At 44.9% G+C, this 19,293-nt stretch overlaps 1 protein-coding gene across 2 annotated transcripts in view; it reads right to left on the bottom strand.

The window, feature by feature from the left end:
• Positions 1 to 1,472: 1,472 nt before the first annotated feature.
• Positions 1,473 to 19,293, bottom strand: part of LOC129385711 (uncharacterized) — a 105,429-nt gene continuing 87,608 nt past the window's right edge. Inside the window, exons 8-9 of one of the 2 annotated variants that reach the window (XM_055072700.1) lie at positions 10,047 to 10,269; positions 1,473 to 4,211 (exon numbers count right to left, since the gene is read on the bottom strand). In XM_055072700.1, the coding sequence (XP_054928675.1) occupies positions 4,167 to 4,211; positions 10,047 to 10,269 (268 nt within the window). In that variant the 3' untranslated portion in view covers positions 1,473 to 4,166. The remainder of the gene's footprint in view (positions 4,212 to 10,046; positions 10,270 to 19,293) is intronic. The other variant, XM_055072701.1, reaches the window with a different exon arrangement.

The following is a 19,293-nucleotide window of genomic DNA, read 5'->3' as shown; positions in this document are numbered from 1 at the left end:
GGCGAACCAAATCTGCGGCCGACTGGTGCGACGTTGATACTCTGAATATGTTGGAACCCGGCTCACTTCGTAGTGGAAATTGCGTACCTGAGACTTCGTGGTCGTATGCTGTAATCAGAATGTCCGCCACATTTGGACTGCTCAGGTGTTTCTTCCGCAATCTCAGGTGAAGTCGCACCACGATTATAGAGTAGTCTTTGAGCAGGCAAGGGGAATGGGAACAGGTAGCTTCCTGTGCTTGGGTTTGATCTGGTGTTGGCTTTCCCTGCCGGATTCCCTCCGGTGGTCTGTCGGTGCTCTTTGGGGACCCTGGTAGTCTAGTTCTGGACGTTTCTCCTCATTCGCCAGGTTTTTCTTGTGACAATGTGTGAGGACCGTTTGCCATCCGTCATCCGTGTTTTTGTTGTCCACCAGGACATCGGTCTGAGCAGCGCTGTCCTTGTGCGTCCTTGAGCTGTGTTTCTCGGAGACTTAGAAATGCATGTTATCGAGGTGTGGCCAACCTATTTCGTCCGAAGAGGGGTGTTCGGCCGTCTGGTCATGCGGGGAGGTTGGCTGGCAGGCGCCATGAGGCGCGCACTCGTTGTTGACGTGAACGGCGGCTGCTGCCTACGTGGTTACGGTAGTCTTAACGAGCTGCGAAATTGTGGATGGGCGTTTCGGCTTGTGAAATGAAACGGTTTCGTCCCCCATAGCTTTTGGTTGGTCTCGTTACCACACTTCGGCTTCATGCGGGACATCAGGCGACGATTGCGACGTAAATTTTCCCGAAGTGTGCATATATTTGCTACCAACATTATCAGTGTGTTTGATAACTGTATCGAACGACACGATTTGTATTGAAGAGTTGGAGTTAAAGAACCGCTGAGTGTGAAAAAATCACCGACTCCCACTTCATTCAACGTCACTAAATTTCTAATAAAATATTACTGCGCGACATCGGGATGAAAGGTATTGTGTCATGAGAGACATATGTCTCTTGATTGCGCAACTGCAGATCAATGAACTAGTGTGCAACATAATATTCTTCTTACATTTGTATTCTCATAAATAAGAAGAGAATTTAGATACCCATCACAAATATAGAAAGAAAAGTGCCCTTAAAGATCTATTTGTACATTCCATTTCTGAACTATATAATTTACACGCTCCTGTTACTAATCTACAAGGGTTTAGTCACAAGTGAGCATTTACTTTTCATCAGGAATTTTGCGTAACAGATAAAGAACATTGCAATCAAATACCGCGGATACTACAGAAATGACTATACCAGGAGCGGTATCAGATGCAGGTGTTCGTCACAATTCCTCGTTCAGTGTAACAAATATAACGACTTACGATGTGTGATTGCTTTAATCTCTTCTCGCTTTCCACAATCGAGTTTTCCTCTTCCAGCGACACAAATGCTTCTAATACATAAGTGCATGCCAAAGCCTTAGAAATAAACACTAAAAGAAAACAAGCTCCACGAGTAATAGAGAAGAATCTGTTTATTGCTGCAGTGGCACCAATTAGGTTTAGTAGGAGGATTCCTGTAAAAACGGTGAGAAAGACGCATATTACAAAATAAAGCGTCACAATAACAGCGTGTCATTAGAAATAGAAACTACCGAGTCCAAATAATTTATTGAACTTATTTTGTGGCGTTGTAGGTAGCACAGTTATGAAATGAACAACAAATACTGCAGAGAAGAGCCAGAAAAACAGCGGATGTCAACATACATTTGCCTTCACGACGACCACAATGTAGCTTGACGGGTGATATGGAATGACCAAGCAGATCCAACAACTGCGCAGTGACGTTTTAGAGGCAAAAGAGTTTGCTTAAGCGCGTATATTTGACGAGTGCGCGAAGAAAACTTGATGTAAACAAAACAGAAGTAAAACAATTGATGGGATGAGTGTTGCCGTGCTACTGCGCCTCGTTAAGAACAAATTGTTTTGGTCATTTTGAGATTTGACTCCTACACGTATCTCTCACTTTCTTTTTATTAATCGCTGAACTCCTGTGACTGATATATAAACATTTACAATACCTGGAAATATATTGTAAAGCTGCATTTATGTAGCCATATTACTATAAGTGAGATGCCAAAACTGTCTGAAGCGCATTTTTGGTTCTTGTTCTAGCAATAGGTATCAGAAGACATTATGTATTGCACACCTGTCAAAATAATACGTTTGATGAAGCGTTAATTTGTCATAGGAAGTTATTTGGTTAATATGTTCATATCTGCCTATTTTGGTTTTTTGTTGGAAAAATAACATCTGCGTTGCACGAAATTAAAATTAACTCGTGAAGTTTTACGCGGACATAACGGGTACGTTAACATACACTTAAATGTGAGTACAAGTTGTTTTCGCATTTCGCCCTCATTGAAAGGCGCCGCCATTGCCGGGATCTTTTGCATTGCCATCTCGTGCTCCGCAATAATAGCAAAAACGACGTTCACAAAAGTCGCGAAGGTAAAATGGTCAAATACTAGTTTGGGTGCCTTCAAATTTTCTTGGTGTAGCGAAAACGTTTTTTCTGCTAGTTTAATAAACAGTGAAACACGCATATACTCGTATGGACTCTAGTCCACGGTTTAAACAGGAGCGATGAACCTCGACCCATTTCTTTTAGTTGTGGCTCTGAAATGTTCAACATGTCGTAAATTGCGGTGTACATTGCATATACCGTACTGCATGTTGTACTTGAATGTAGTTGATGCCAGCTACCTGTACCAAATTGCTGTCTCATTTCTCCATTTTTTGACAAACTCTAATGTCAAACCGTATTTGTGTTTACTAGTGATGCACCATCTATTCGTTGTAGCTCACATGAGACCATGGATTAGTGCGTTGTCGCTCTAAATTGCATTTTAAGGTGACGCTCTCTTTTGCCTCTCCCTGTCATTTACCCATTGCTCTTGCTGCCATTGCTACCTTGGACCTTGTTGGTGGTGGTACAGAGATGCATATATGCAAGGCATGTGACATGGAACATGGAACTATATGGAAGGCACATGACAGAGCAGGTGGTGCGACAAACACGTTTGGACCTTTCCCGCGTATGGTATCTGCACTTTGCCTTCTGAAGCTACCCGGAGGTCGTCGCAATACCCTGTTGACAGCTAATATTATCCGTGAACGCCCGCAAAAACATTGCCCGAACTGCAGCGCTTAACCTTTAACACTAACATGCAACAATCCAGTTGGGAGGTAGTTTGAATGGCAGAGAGGAGGTGGGGATAGTCAGAACCAGCGCAGGCAGAACCAGCCCAGTCCTGAAAGAAGTGAATGACAGCCTTGGCACTCTTTGATCGCAGTCGAAATTCATGTGGAAGGGAAGGACAGGAAAAAGGTGAAGGGAGTGGGCGAGGAAAGCTACTACTAGACGCAATAGTATTCGCAGGAGAACTCGATAAATTGAGGTTCAAGCTACCGTACTGTGCGGTTTTGATATTTCTGAAAAATAAACATAGCGCAACTTTGTCAAGCGGACAAGTGACGCTTGGTGTACCTACGCTAAGCCGCATTAAAGCACCGTATCACTTAGGTGACACTATGGAACCGCTAGCGCATAAAATTAACACTTCTCCATCCGTTGCGGTATCTTTGCGGCTATGACAATGCTCAAGGTGGAGGGTTTGATCCAGTCCGCGGCAGCCGCCTTTCGACGGGGGCGAAATGCAATAAGGCTCATTAAGAACACGTTGAAAATCCCCAGGGTGTATCCACAGATGCCACTACGGCGTGCCTTACTCGTTTGTCGTTTCGGCACCTACATGTCTATAATTCAATTAAAAACTACCACTCATGCAACGATGCGATGTGCCATGTGAGCCGAAGACAATGCTAAGCTTCTCGGATGCTATGAAACGTGGCGCAGAACTACGCCTCAACCAAACACGAATCTTTGTGTCTTCTGTCAACTACGCCGGCAAACAGCAGTGGTCGGCAAAAGGTAACGTTTAAGATCCCCTCACCACTCTCGTATTAGATTAACGCTTAAGAAATTATACAATCGCCATTAACACTATTGCACATTGTGACAACCAATACAAATAGCGCTTAACGCTTTGCCCACATCATTTCCAAGTGTTCGTGGAATTCGCATAATTACTGAATCACCCTTGAATCTTGGCTTTGTTTTCTTCTATTGTTTCCTCCAGCGACAGTGACTAGCTGGCGTAAGACATAATCAGATACAGGGTTAATGAAAACTTCTAAGTAAATTCGGCGTATAGTTGAATACGGTCAAAGACAATGCATTCCAAGGCATTTCGAGCGTAGGAACAATATGATGTATTGTAGGAGCCGCGCTTGAGCGATATCATTTGATTGAGATCAACTACACCTTGAATCGCCTTCCAAATTGCTTACACCGGTTATCATAATTGGCACCGTATCCGTCAACATCACCACTATCGTCATATATATCGTCATCATCATCATAGTTACGTGGGCCCTACGTACCTCAGGTGCCCGTACCCAGGCAGTAACCATACGGTCCCATAACCTGTGGCACACTCATTGGTCTCAGTGACACCTATACATAGAATGCGCTCGCTTCCTTATTGGCCCAACAATAAGGCGTGAAGCAGGTTATAAATACGCTAAACAAAATTTACCCGATGTGCAAAAACGCTGGTAACATCCCAAGTAAGATATTTTCTTGGCAAATAAAATATTGTGCTTCCGCACGCAGTGCACATGTCTCCTGTTTATGGTCCTCGAATTTCCTATCAACTAGTGTTTGCGGTGTCTGGCCATCAAAAGCATTTTTTTTTTATTTTTACGTCGTACAACGACCGGATAGGCGTTGCTAATGACAACAGCCGTGAAAGCTTTGGTTCAAGTGTAATTAAAAGCGGTTGGGCTTACCACCTACAGGAAATTTTATTTTCTAGAACAGAAATTTTAGCAAGTCCGTTTATCGTATTTCTCTATCTATATGGAACGCAGGGTGGCCTATTACAACCACCACCAATTTTTACCACTAAGGAACCTAGAGAAATGCAAGGGCAAACGGGAAAGAAATTGATAGATGTCTATCGATTACACATTGGTGCTTGTGATTTATAAGGAAAGATGGGCGAAGAAAGAATTTCGTACGGGCAATTTTTGACAAACGCATTCATGTTTATTGTTGCCTTCAGAGGATGAATGTACGGCGTTAGTGCTGCTAATGTTCACTTAGATGCACATTTCCTCGGCCAAAAAAGCGAAGCTAAAAATTGCGCTTTATTGGCGACCAGTTCCTGTGCAGCTTTTGCGCGCTAGAGAATTTCCGCAGAGACTACTGACAGCACTCTACTTGAATAACCTTTAAGGCAGCACCGTACTTGAGCCTTTGTTTATATCTACAGTAAAGTAACCGTGACATGACTAACCGTGAAACAGGATTAACCGAAGGACTAAGCGACATACTACAAGACCAACCGTGAAACAAAGTGCAGAAGAGTACCGTACGCTTATTTCTGGATCTGGGCATCATGGTACGTGCAGCATGTCTTCGGCTTACAGACAACCTTTGCGAACGTTTATGGATGCAATGGACCTCCCCCTCGCCATGGAAAAACTTTCAACGGCTATAGCTGATACCAAGAAAAAGTCTTCTCGCGGCGTAGACGAAGTGAGCTATTAACCTATAACACATTTCTCGCCACTGTCTTCTCCGAGTGCAGGAAATACACAATACTTCATGCACAAGTGCTACAGTGCCTGCCGAATTGAAACTCGCTAAAATTGTGCATGTCATCCAGCCTGGCAAGCAGCCAACCAGCTACAAATATTTCGAACCTATCGCCCTGCTCAGCTGTGTTGGGAAACTAATGGAGAAAGTGATTCAAAGGCGAATCACATTGTTCGTTTAAACGCGAGTCATCGGTCCCAAAGAAATGAATGGCGTTCGGTGGAATACATCAGCACTGGAAAATATAATTGATTTTCTTGACTTCCTTGATTTCCTCCATAGAAGACCAACTAACTACTCGATATATTCCAACCGTGATCTTTCTTGATATCAAAGCCGCCTTCGATTATATCTTACATCACTCAGTTCTTCAGGCCCTTGAAGCTCTTCCTTGGAGGACTCCCTTATACATGGCTATTAATTATCTCGAAGGACGGCAAGTTTGTATGGTAACCCCTGAAGGTATGACACCTTGCTATATTGTTGAAAAAGTAGTTTCACAAGGATAGTCCTCAGCCCTTTTTCTACTCAACATCGCTCTAGTTCACTTGAAGTAGAGTCTACAAACTAGAGTAAATATCACACTGTACGCTGGTAATATCTGTATATGAAAAGCGGTAAAATCTCATCGAGTAAGTCAGCAGCGGCGACAGCACGCGCTTTTCAGCATGTCATTGTACCTTAGATCGCGGGGGCAACATCTATCACCAGAGAGAAGCATCGCTATGGCCTTAACTTGAAAGCGCATAGATGGCTACCCGCTGATGCTTGTAGGTCGAGCCCTTCCCTACGTACGGACACATCGCTTTCAGGGTGTCTTGATCAATCATAACATCTGCTGGACACCGGATGTGAAAATGTTACGGGGCAGAATCCCCGGCGCATTCGAAATTATTATTTATCTTGCTGGACCTCGGAAGGGTGGCGACTGCCGGTCGATCGTGATGCTTCATAATGCTTACGTTGATGACCATCTACACTACGGTCTTCCTATCGTGCAGTGACTGTTGCCAACTAATCATAAAAGCTTGGGATAAACAGGTAACAATAGACTGCGTGTTTGCATTGGTCATTCGAAGGGATCTTCTTGTATTGGGAAACTAGCCGAGGCCCACTGTTTCAGTTTTGACTTGCTACGAATCAGGAAACCGTCCGCATATGCATAAGACACCTGGTCCAATGCAAGAATCCATTCTTGAGCAAAATTACAATGTAAAACAATTCCGGATTTGGGCAACCTGTTGCGGAATTCCACAATGTATCCTCAAATAGACACGACAGATCACGCCGCCACATTTCCCGCTGTGGATACTCTCTCCTCTACGCATTCGAAAGTACATCCGTGGAATAGAGTCCAAGAAGAACATGCCTCAAGCCGCTACCTTACAGATGTCTCTGGTCTGCCTGAGCGAGAAGTGCTCCACTAGGAAGCACACATATACTGGCGGTTCTTCTAGGCCACATAGTTCTTCCTGAGGTATTTTCGTTCTTTCCACAGACCAGGCATTTTCATGGCATTTAGAGCAAGTAAACCATTAACATTTTCTGAGTGATACGGGACAAAACCGGTACTAAAATACGTAATATACCGACTTCAAGAACAATAGACAATCTTAAGAGACTCGAAAGAAGCATTGCAGAGCTTTGCACAAAAGTACTTAATCAAGAAATTAAACTTTTGGCCCAGGATATAGCATGCCTACACCACATCGCATCTAATGCTGGACATGCGATAGCATTTCAGAGGCTTCCGGGACAGTGCGGAATAATAGGTAATGAAAAGGCGGATGGGGCAGCACGCAAAGAACATGATTGCATAAAATTTATAAAAGTGTTTTCCCTGAAATTGAAGCTGCTGCTTTGGCGAAGCTATGTTTATTCATTGAACGACGTATATGATGGTCTTTACCTTCAGATAATCACAGGCATTTCATCAACATTGACCGAGAACTCCACTCAAGGCTACCACAACGTATACCATGGAATTTGGAGACCCTCTACCACCGGCTTTGACTTAACGTTGCATAGGCGAACAATCTTCTTTTCTGCAATGGCCAGACCACAAAATCATGTTGTGAGAACTGTGGCGTGGTAGAATCTCTAGCGCATATTTTGCTCGAGTTCCCGACCTACAGAGACGAGCGATATCAATATACGATGAACATAAAAAAGACAGACCATTGCCCCTAGACATTGTCTGAGAAGCTGAGTCCCTCGCCTTGCCAATCAAAACAGCAAAATTCCCTGGACTTCTTGTTTTTATGTATTGAATCAATTCGTTTGGTGTCCAAACTAAGACTTACGTGCATCGTGTCATTGAGACTTTGGTTTTATTTTATTTTGTATTTACCAGATACATGCGTCGCATCGGACATTTACTATACTACTGATAACATCACATTACCTGCAATATGTTTTCTTTTATATTGCTTTTTTTTCTTCTGCCACCTCCTTTTAGGGCGTTTCTTTTCCTTCGTGCCATCCCTTGCACAGTAGCATGCAGGCAAAAATATGCTGGCAAAACACTCTGCCTTTTCAATAAAGAGCATTCTCTCGCTCTCGCTCTCTAGCCTAGAAAACAGCTGCGGGGTACTTCCAGTGCGAATTAGTGCCGGGACGCAGAAATGGATCTTAAAGCGATTTGTGATCAGGGCTTTTATAGACAAAGACAAAAATTCACCTACGATTATCCTCTAATGCGGAAGTTCAGCACAGCTCTATGTGTGTCTTTCTTCCCGTGTCAATATTTTGTATAATTGTAATGTAGGCGACCGGTTTATATTTCGAAGAGAACATAGTGAGCAACGTAGCTGGCGTGGGCAATCTGTCTCGTAAAGCACATTGCAAATGGAGCGAAGTGTGGCACGACTGCCTCGCTAACCGGGAGATATTAAGATGCAGACCGTAGATGGGTGGGGGCAATTCCCAGCAGCCAACACAGACAGATCTCCGCTCATGCAATGCTTTGTTTCAATATAGACGGGTGCTCTACGCTGGCGCCATATCGTAGGCATTGTCGCCGCACAGCCCGTCTTTCGTGGCACTACGCTTTTCTTCTCACGCATTCTTTCCAACAAGAAGGACAGCGGCCCTTCGTCGCGGAGAAATTGTGCCATCAGTGTCAGCGGCGAAAACACCCAAGGAAGAGTCGCATCGAGCCTTTCACGTAGAAACCATGGGAAGAGACTTCGCACTGAATAACCTGTAGTACGTGCTGCCGAACATGGAGATCCTGTGGAGCCAATGTAATAGTTTACTCTGTGCTCCGGGTGACGCGCATACCTGTGACTTTTATTATTTGAAGGGGTTAGAAGATACGTAGACTCCAGCTACTCCAAATGCGTGTGAAGTCGGCTATGGAGGCGTTGTTGTCGAAATATGAAATGGTTTATGCCACATTCACGTATCATGCGCCACCACACAAAAATGCGCGAAGAACGTCATTTAGCCTTCTTGATGGCCCCGAAATGACCACAATGCTTCACCAGTACCGCGTGATCAGTAATTTAGGCATGAACGCTGAAGCTTTCACTCAGAGTGTTAAAGTTTACGCGGATAGGAATCCCCCAGCAAACCGCATCATCACGCACAATGTAAGAATTTCCCTCTAGATGCATCAAATATAAGGCTGATGAGAAAGTATGTGTTTGATGTTACATCCCTTGGCAGATATTTTTTAGAAAACCTACGGTGCAGGTTGTTTTTCTGCGTAAGACGCTTTTCAATGTATTAGACAACAACGACGAGATCAGGTCAATTAGCCCTGGTCATTCGAGTTCGCCTTAGCGCCCAGGAGAATGTGCGGCATCATATCCTAGTTAAAGTGGTTTCTAGGCTTGCACACGACCTGGCTCAAACGTAGAAGTTGCGCTAAATTGTTGCATAACGTTGCACGTCTCTTTTACCATGACAATTTCCTGTAGCTGAACAATGGGGTGATACTCTCTCTAGGGGGAATACACTGACAGAATTTCGCCGTGGGGCTCTAAAAAGAATGACAAGGCCAATGTCTTCATGCATGAATGAATGTTTGATGTTTAAAGATGAAAGGGTCATGTATGGCCAAATAGCTCCATGCTAGTGAAGGGTGCACGCGTGCATGCGGATGTAATTAAATCGACATTCCTCGTATTCCTGGTTCCTGCCGTTCGTGTATTCCCACCATACATATATGAGGATGGTGGTGGTGAAAATGGTGATTGACTCTTCAACCTTATGATTAGAGCCCACCGATGGTTTGGATCGATATCGCGTATGGTGGCCGGGAACTTGGTGCCCTCAGCGACTCTTAGAGATATGTAGGTGGCACAATGAATTTGTAACCCTGCGCAAGATACACCTGTACTTTTTTTTCATTTATACTTACCATGTTCATCATTAAGATGCCTGCTGGGGAGAATATAGGCGAGATGAGACTATCATAGAATTCATGTACTAGGAGGTCTGGCGTTGCCTGAAAACTTGGATATATAAGCCACCCCACAGGCGTGTTACGAATGTACACCGTGAATATTTCACCAGGCGTCAACTTCGCTGAATCATAATGGTGGCTCCTGCGCTGGTTTTCATCATTAAATGCAATCGTGAGACTGAAATGAAACAAAAAAGATACATCAGAATTATGCCACCTTGGAGAGTCAAAACCGAATCGCCCGAGCAAATCCAGCAAATCCGGGCATGGCATACGAGTCTTAAAGATACAAAATTCGAGTAATCAGGTACGCAGTGTAGTGAAAGAAAAACAGAATTCCAAGAAAGCAGTCCCACAACATTCGCTTTCAACGCACAACGCGATATGACTGGCCGGTTGGTCTAATCGCAATCAACCGTCATGCTGTAAGTGATAGGCGTACAAGAGGCTCGGTCCCGCTTCGAGATTGTGGTTGCAGAATGTCACAGAAACAACAAAAAAAAAAGCACCCTGCCCCACCAGCCTGTCCGTCCCCCTTCCATCCCACACCTCGGCTAAATTTTTTGTCGACCGAAGTGTCATGTGGCTACACCGGGTGTCCTATAGAAGCAAAAAAATCCTTTTGTCGCTGCAGTTGTCGTAGCCTGAAAAGCTCATTTCCCAAAAAATTAGGCAGAGACACCCGAGACCGTTTACGTCCGGGAATTCAACATCATTATAGTTCCTGCGGTGAAATATTCTCGACTGATGTTTTCGACATCCATTAAAGTTCTTTCTGCTGATCCGGTGCATGTGGTTGTGTGCACGTTGGCTACACACTGTGAACATCCGGGTAATTTGGCTGCAGAAGGATAAATTTTTTACCCCCACTTTATTAACTCATGACATGGCGCCGCCTCATTCACGTTGGAAGCGCCGTCAAGTGCGCAGTAATGCAAGCACTATGCCACATATTTAGTCAGCCCGAGAGCTCCAACATGACGTGTACGATGACACATGCACTAGGCACATATTTAGTTAGCCAGAACCGCAGAGTGGCCGTGGCGATGGGGAAGCATGATTGTATCGAACGCCGGAGCTCCGGGATAAATTCCTATTCATGTGAGAATGTACGGAATATTGTTTTCAAATTCACTAATTTCCCATCTTTACATCAACCTCGCTGAGAAATTCGACTTCAAGCGGAGCATTTCTGACTTGTTTTTGCACTTTCCGCTGTCGGCCGTATTTGATACCATCGCTGGGTCACGCCACCGATGACGCCGCCTGATTGTCGCGCAATGCTGCATGTAATGCTTTAGCATTAATATTAATGGACGCTTGCTAAATGACGGTACTGGGTTCATTTTTCAGGATATGCAAAAACACGCTTGACATCTGAGATATCCTAAGCGTAAAAATTTATTTGAGAATTTGCATGAAGGCACCTGGTTGCATTGTGCTCCGTGCCACAGGCATCAATTTGTTTGTCTTTATTTTTCCACCTGTGGCGCGTACACGCAGAGAACCTTTTTTGGGGCCTTGGTGAGTGACAGTAGCAAAGGCAGAAGTTAACGTGAATCTGGTCAATGTTCCAAGACCTGCTTCACTTAAGGTTTCGACTAGACTAGAATAGTTCCATTCTTTTCCCAAGCTGACCGTGTAGGTACAAGTCCGATGCCATTTATTTCTTTATGCAAATGACACGCCATAGAGCGCGCTGTTGCCTCCTTGCTAACAATTGATAAAATCGTAAAGAAACCGAATATACACTGATGCACACAACTAATTTATACCTCGCGGAAATGATCTTATCGGTTCAGTGGTTATGATGGACTGCTACTTTGTATAAGGTCGTGAGATGGAGCCCGGCTATTACAGTCGTTTCCCCCCAAGCAAACTAAAGAAACGTGTGGGTTTACGTGTTAAGGAACGTCAAGAAACCCTTGATAAAACATTTCTAGGTGAGGTATATTCGAGCAAACAATGTCAGGAAAACGTTAGCATGAAGTTTTAAGCGAGGGAACGACGCATGCCCGACGACGTCGTCACTATCAACCGAAACATCTTACAGTAATTCAGTGATCACTAAGCAGTAGTAGGCTTTGATCACTAGTGTAGAGAAATAAATTTTTCTGCAAGGCCCTCGGTAGCCTCCGATTGAACACGGTGTTATGGAAGTCAATTATTAATCATACATTGAGGCATTGTGAAATATACTAGCCGTCTACAGCTCACCACTAATAGGACTACAGTCACTAGTATTCACTAGTTTCTAACATAATCCTTTAGGTCCTCCCTGCTTTGAACACCCAACTGTCTTTGATATGAAATAAGTGTAATAAAACTAGTCAATAAGCTATGCCAACTGGGAACTGGTAGGATTCAGTGATTAGTGATAATTAATCATTTATTTTACTGGGTCAATGGAAGTGTTCATTAGCGCAATTCATAATTGATAACAATCAAGCAGTCATAATAGGAGTATCCATTTCATTACCACTGCTGACTGATTACCACAGGTCATGGGTTATCATAAACGGAAAGCTGTTTCATGTGACATAGCGTTATTATATCAAATGAAAGGTCCTACAAGTGATGATTCATATATAGTGACTAGGCGACAGTAAGGTTGAGTAATCAGCGGTCATAAATTGCTTTGCTTATTAAGAAAATGGCATCCTTAGTTAATATACGTTATCATCTGTATCCCTGAAAAACTGATTCTATATCTATTTGTTACTTTACCATTGCAAACTGACAACGCCAGTTTTTCCAATTATCCCTAGTGATACGCTTGGTTGGGTGTCCTTGTGCTTTGCAGAGCATAGTATCTTGGATATCAAATGCAAACTCATTTAAACAGTGATTTAACTATAAAAACTAGGAGCTGGTAGTAGTGAGTCACTAGCGACTACTATCAGTTTGTCCAGTATCACAGTGTTAGCCTTCAATCGTGAACGCCGTCAATGCTATCAGTCATGCAGTCATTAAATAACTACGTTAGGTTACTATTACTAATTTTTCATGTCTTGTCATTGGTTATTTCAAATGTAGATATTTCAATGCCCAATAAAATGTCATGACACGTTTTAGGTGGCTGTCTCTCAACTTGAAAACAAACCACTTTAAAACGCTGACCGCATATGTCTAAAAAGTTCATATGGTTATTTTAATATAAAAATTTCAAGCGCTTCTTTAGGTTATATAGCTAACCTTTACCCATTTTCTTTTGCATACGCATTAGCAATATAGCAACCCCATTTTAAGAAAGTGGCGTCTAGCTTTTCCAGGAATGCCAGACTACTCCGGAAGTTCAGCAGCCCGATTAATCCATCGTTCTGCGTTTGCTGTGATAACTTGACACTCATTCCTTTATAGCGGGTGTCCAAACTTTCAAGTATCAGGATTTAAAGATATGCAAATGGCGTGTAGCTGGACAGACAGACAGACAGACAGACATACAGACAAAGGACTTTAATTACAAGGTCCTGAGAAGCTTTGCCCTGAGGCAGAGCTGCGGGCCGCTCCCTCGTGGGGACTGGTAACCGAGCCTAACCGCCGCATCGTGGGCTCTCTGGACAGCCCAAGTTTGACGTCCATATTCTGAGCTTTGGATTGAAGAGCTCCATTCTTCTTCTGTGATGCGATTGGATCCCTCTAACGAGGGGCATCGCCAGAGCATGTGTGCCAGATTGCTAACAGCCCCACAGTCGGGGCAAGTAGAGCTAAAAGCCTCTGGAGTGATCGTGTGGAAAAGGGCCAGGTTTGGATAGCACTTAGTCTGAAGCACGCGTAAAGTGGACGCCAGAGGTCTAGCCAGTTTGCTGTGAGGGGAGGGGGTGGATAAGTCCTCCTACCCAGGTGATAGTGCGTAGTAATTTTGTTGAAAGTACTGACAGTGTCCCGAAAGTCGAGAACCCCGGAGTCTGAGCTTGATCCTGCTCCCGCGCTGTGGGTTAGTGCGCGCGCTTCTGAGTGGGCGATGTCATTGAGATTGGGAAAGGAGTTGAGCTGGGGGTCGAGGTGAGCCGGAAATCACGTGAGGGTGTGCGGAGAGATTATCATGTTCTTGAGAATCTTTTGAGCCTCGTCAGCGATGGATCCTGAAGCGAAAGCCCTGACCACCGATCTCGAATCAGCGAAGATTTGTGATCTGCTGTTTTCTAGGAGTGCTATAGCAACTGCGACGTGCTCCGATCTCGTTGGTGTTGAGCACTTCAGGGAAGCCGCATTCACTATCTGTCCGTTGTGATCAACGAGGGTAACGGCGAAGTTTGACAGCTGTCGGTATTGGGCTGCGTCGACAAAACATGCCGAGTAGGGATCGTCCTTAGTACGCTTGAGGAGGGCGAGGGCTCTTGCCCTGCGTGTGCCTACGTTGTGTTGAGGATGAACATTACGGGGAAACGGTGCAACTCGTATGTTGTTCCTTTGATCTTCTGAAATTGCATATTTCTGCTATTGCATGAGGATAGGATTGATCCCAAGAACCGCTAGGATCTTCTTTCCGGCCGGGGTACAGGATAAACTGGATAGTTGTGCTGACTCCTGGGCCTCGATTCTCTCGTCCAATGTGTTGTGCACTCCTAGTTGCATAAGGAGGTCCGTGCTCGCCCGTAACGGAATGCCTAGTACTTTTCTTATACTTTTTCTTATGAGCTTGCTTAATCCTTTCTTCTCAGAGTTACACTAGTTGTGCATGGCTGCCACATAGACTATATGACTCATGAGGAAGGCGTGGAACAACCGGAGGACGTTGTCTTCCTTTAAGCCTCCACGACTATTCGAGACACTTTTGATGAGTCTGATCATGTTCTCAGTCTTGGCTGTAAGCTTCTTGAGCGTCGTATTGTTACTGCCATTGGATTCGATGAACATGCCAAGGACCCGATTGGTGTCTACTCTGGGGATGGTACAGCAGCTTTGAGTGTGGAGGTTGATGATTATTTCAGACAGCGGTTTCCAGCCTCTAGGTTTGGGGCCTCTCCTGACTGGCCTGTAGAGGAGGAGCTCAGACTTGCCCGGGGAGCATCTAAGCCCCGTATTTTCCAGGTACATCTCTGTTTGATCTGTAAGACTAATTCAACAGCTCCTTCACTTCCTCCGGTGCACCTGATTGTGATGTCATCAGTGTAGAGCGTATGATTGATCCCTTCTCTGTCGGAGAGCCTTTGCGATAGTTTCTTCATGGCGAGGTTAAAAAGCAGTGTGAGGCTACCGCTCCTTGTGGCGTGCCTCCGGGGCCCAAGCTGAAATTGTCGGACTTGAGGTCACCAATTTTGAGTGCAGCGGTGGCGTAGAGGTAAAACACCCGCCTCGCGTGCAAGAGGTCCGTGGCTCGAATCCCGGTGCCGCGCCATTCTGCACCTGATTAAAAAAAAATCCGCGTGTTGATAAAATTGCATAAACATGCCTTGAGTGTGGCCTGATCCCGGTGACCAGAACCGGTAACGCACTCCCTCACCAGAGCAGGATTGGCCACCCTGGTGCAGTACTTGGCTACAACCTCCTATATGAACACGACAGTCAAACCCCGGCCCTCAGTCCCCAGCAGCTGCGAAGCAACTGACCACGGCGGCGGTCAGACCTGCGACGCTGCAGAGGGTGCTGAGAGTCCCTGGCTCCGGACAGGCCGCCTTTGGAATATGAACCTGGCAACGTTTAACGCTAGAACGTTATCTAGTGAGGCGAGTCTAGCAGTGCTATTGGAGGAATTAGAGGGCAGTAAATGGGATATAATAGGGCTCAGTGAAGTTAGGAGGCCAAAAGAAGCATATTCAGTCCTAAAAAGCGGGCACGTCCTGTGCTACCGGGGCTTAGCGGAGAGACGAGAACTAGGAGTCGGATTCCTGATTAATAGGAACATAGCTGGTAACATACAGGAATTCTATAGCATTAACGAGAGGGTGGCAGATCTTGTGGTAAAACTTAATAAGAGGTACAAAATGAAGGTTGTACAGGTCTACGCCCCTACATCCAGTCATGATGACCAGGAAGTCGAAATCTTCTATGAAGACGTGGAATCGGCGATGGGTAAAGTCAAAACAAAATACAGTATACTAATGGGCGACTTCAATGCCAAGGTAGGCAAGAAGCAGGCTGGAGACAAGGCAGTGGGGGAATATGGCATAGGCACAAGGAAAAAAATTATGGGGTTTTACGTGCCAAAACCACTTTCTCATTACGAGGCACGCCGTAGTGGAGGACTCCGGAAATTTTGACCACCTGGGGTTCTTTAACGTGCACCTAAATCTAAGTACACGGGTGTTTTCGCATTTCGACCCCATCGGAATGCGGCCGCCGTGGCCGGGATTCGATCCCACGACCTTGTGCTCAGCAGCCTAACACCATAGCCACTGAGCAACCACGGCGGGTGGCACTAGGAATAGCAGGGGAGAGGTATTAGTAGAGTTTGCGGAACAGAATAATATGCGGATAATGAATACCTTCTTCCGCAAGCGAGATAGCCGAAAGTGGACGTGGAGGAGCCCGAACGACGAGACTAGAAATGAAATAGACTTCATACTCTGCGCTAACCCTGGCATCATACAAAATGTGGACGTGCTCAGAAATGTGCGCTGCAGTGACCATAGGATGGTAAGAACTCGAATTAGCCTAGACCTGAGGAGGGAATGGAAGAAACTGGTACATAAGAAGCCGATCAACGAGTTAGCGGTAAGAGGGAAAATAGAGGAATTGAAGATCAAGCTACAGAACAGGTATTCGGCTTTGACTCAGAAAGAGGACCTTAGTGTTGAAGCAATGAACGACAATCTTGTGGGCATCATTAAGGAGTGTGCCATAGAAGTCGGTGGTAACTCCGTTAGACAGGATACCCGTAAGCTATCGCAGGAGACGAAAGATCTGATCAAGAAAGGCCAATGTATGAAATCCTCTAATCCTACAGCTAGAATAGAACTGGCAGAACTTTTGAAGTTAATCAACAAGCGTAAGACAGCTGACATAAGGAACTATAATATGGATAGAATGCTCTCAGGAACTGAGGAAGCCTAAAAGCAGTGAAGAAGAAACTAGCAATTGGCAAGAATCAGATGTATGCGTTAAGCCACAACGCGGGCAATATCATTACTAATATGGATGAGATAGTTCAAGTGGCTGAGGAGTTCTATAGAGATTTATACAGTACCAGTGGCACCCACGACGATAATGAAAGAGAGAATAGTCTAGAGGAATTTGAAATCCCACAGGTAACACCGGAAGAAGTAAAGAAAGCCTTGGGAGCTATGCAAAGGGGGAAGGCAGCTGGGGAGGATCAGGTAACAGCAGATTTGCTGAAGGAAGGTGGGCAGATAGTTCTAGAGAAACTGGCCACCCTGTATACGAAATGCCTCATGACTGCGAGCATAACGGAATCTTGGAAAAACGCTAACATAATCCTAATCCATAAGAAAGGGGACGCCAAAGACCTGAAAAATTACAGACCGATCACTTTACTGTCCGTTGCTTACAAAGTATTTACTATGGTAATTGCAAATAGAATCAGGAACACCTTAGACTTCTGTCAACCAAAGGACCAGGCAGGATTCCGTAAAGGCTACTCAACAATAGACCGAATTCACACTATCAATCAGGTAATAGAAAATTGTGCGGAATATAACCAACCTTTCTATATAGCTTTCATTGATTACGAGAAAGCGTTTCATTCAGTCGAAACCTCAGCAGTCATGGAGGCATTGCGGAATCAGGGTGTACACGAGCCGTATGTAAATATACTGAAAGATATCTATAGCGGCTCCACAGCCACCATAGTCCTCCATAAAGAAAGCAACAAAATCCCAATAAAGAAAGGCGTCAGGCAGGGAGATACGATATCTCCGATGCTTTTCACAGCGTGTTTACAGGATGTATTCAGAGACCTGAATTGGGAAGAATTGGGGATAGGAGTTAATAGAGAATACCTTAGTAACTTGCGATTCGCTGATGATATTGCCTTGCTTAGTAACTCAGGGGACATACTGCAATGCATGCTCACTGACCTAGAGAGGCAAAGCCGAAGCGTGGGTCTAAAAATTAATCTGTAGAAAACTAAAATAATGTTTACCAGACTCGGAAAGGAACAGCAGTTTTCAATAGGTAGTGAGGCACTGGAAGTGGTAAGGGAATACATCTACTTAGGACAGGTAATGACTGCGGATCCGGATCATGAGACTGAAATAATCAGAAGAATAGGAATGGGCTAGGGTGCGTTTGGTAGGCATTCTCAGATCACGAACAGCAGGTTGCCATTATCCCTCAAGAGAAAAGTGTATGATAGCTGTGCCTTACAGTACTCACCTACGGGGCAGAAACCTGGAGGCTTACGAAAAGGGTTCTACTCAAATTGAGGGCGACGCAACGAGCTATGGAAAGAAGAATGATAGGTGTAACGTTAAGGGATAAGAAAAGAGCAGATTGGGTGAGGGAACAAACGCGAGTTAATGATATCTTAGTTGAAATCAAGAAAAAGAAATGGACATGGGCAGGACACGTAATGAGGAGGGAAGATAACCGATGGTCATTAAGAGTTACGGAATGGATTCCAAGGGAAGGAAAGCGTAGCAGAGGGCGGCAGAAAGTTAGGTGGGCGGATGAAATTAAGAAGTTTGCAGGGACAACATGGCCACGATTAGCAAATGACCGGGGTAGTTGGAGAAGTATAGGAGAGGCCTTTGCCCTGCAGTGGGCATAACCAGGCTGACGATGATGATGATGATGAATTTTGAGCGTGGCCTTGTGAACCCGTAGAAACGAGCTTATGTATCTGGGGAAGGCGTCTCCCAAATTGAGCTCCGAGATGGAGTTCAGAAGGTGAGCATGGGATACATTGTCAAATGCCTTCTCCAGGTCTAAGCCTGGGATGCCTCCTATATATATTGTGGTGTTGTAAATGATTTGACACTTGATGATCTCCATCCAGTCTTGTGTCGACAGGGCCGGACGAAAGCCGATCACGTTGTACGGACACAATCCTCGTTTCTCAATGTGCTTGGAAATATTATTGTGGATGACATGTTCCGCTACTTTCCCCTCGCAGGACGTGAGGGAAATGGGTCTGAGGCTTGAGAGACTCGGAGGCCTTCCAGGCTTTGGAATGAGGATGACCGACGCCATTTTCCAGGACTCCGGGCAACCCATCGTTACCATATTTCATTAATCTCCTCTGTCAACCATTCTTTAGAGCAATCGTCCAGGTTTCTGAGGCCGCGGTTGGGATTGCCAT

Source organism: Dermacentor andersoni, chromosome 7, assembly GCF_023375885.2.
Source record: "Dermacentor andersoni chromosome 7, qqDerAnde1_hic_scaffold, whole genome shotgun sequence".
Classification (NCBI taxonomy): domain Eukaryota; kingdom Metazoa; phylum Arthropoda; class Arachnida; order Ixodida; family Ixodidae; genus Dermacentor; species Dermacentor andersoni.
Note: the sequence above shows the minus strand (reverse complement) of the source record. Positions and strands in the feature narration are given on the sequence as shown.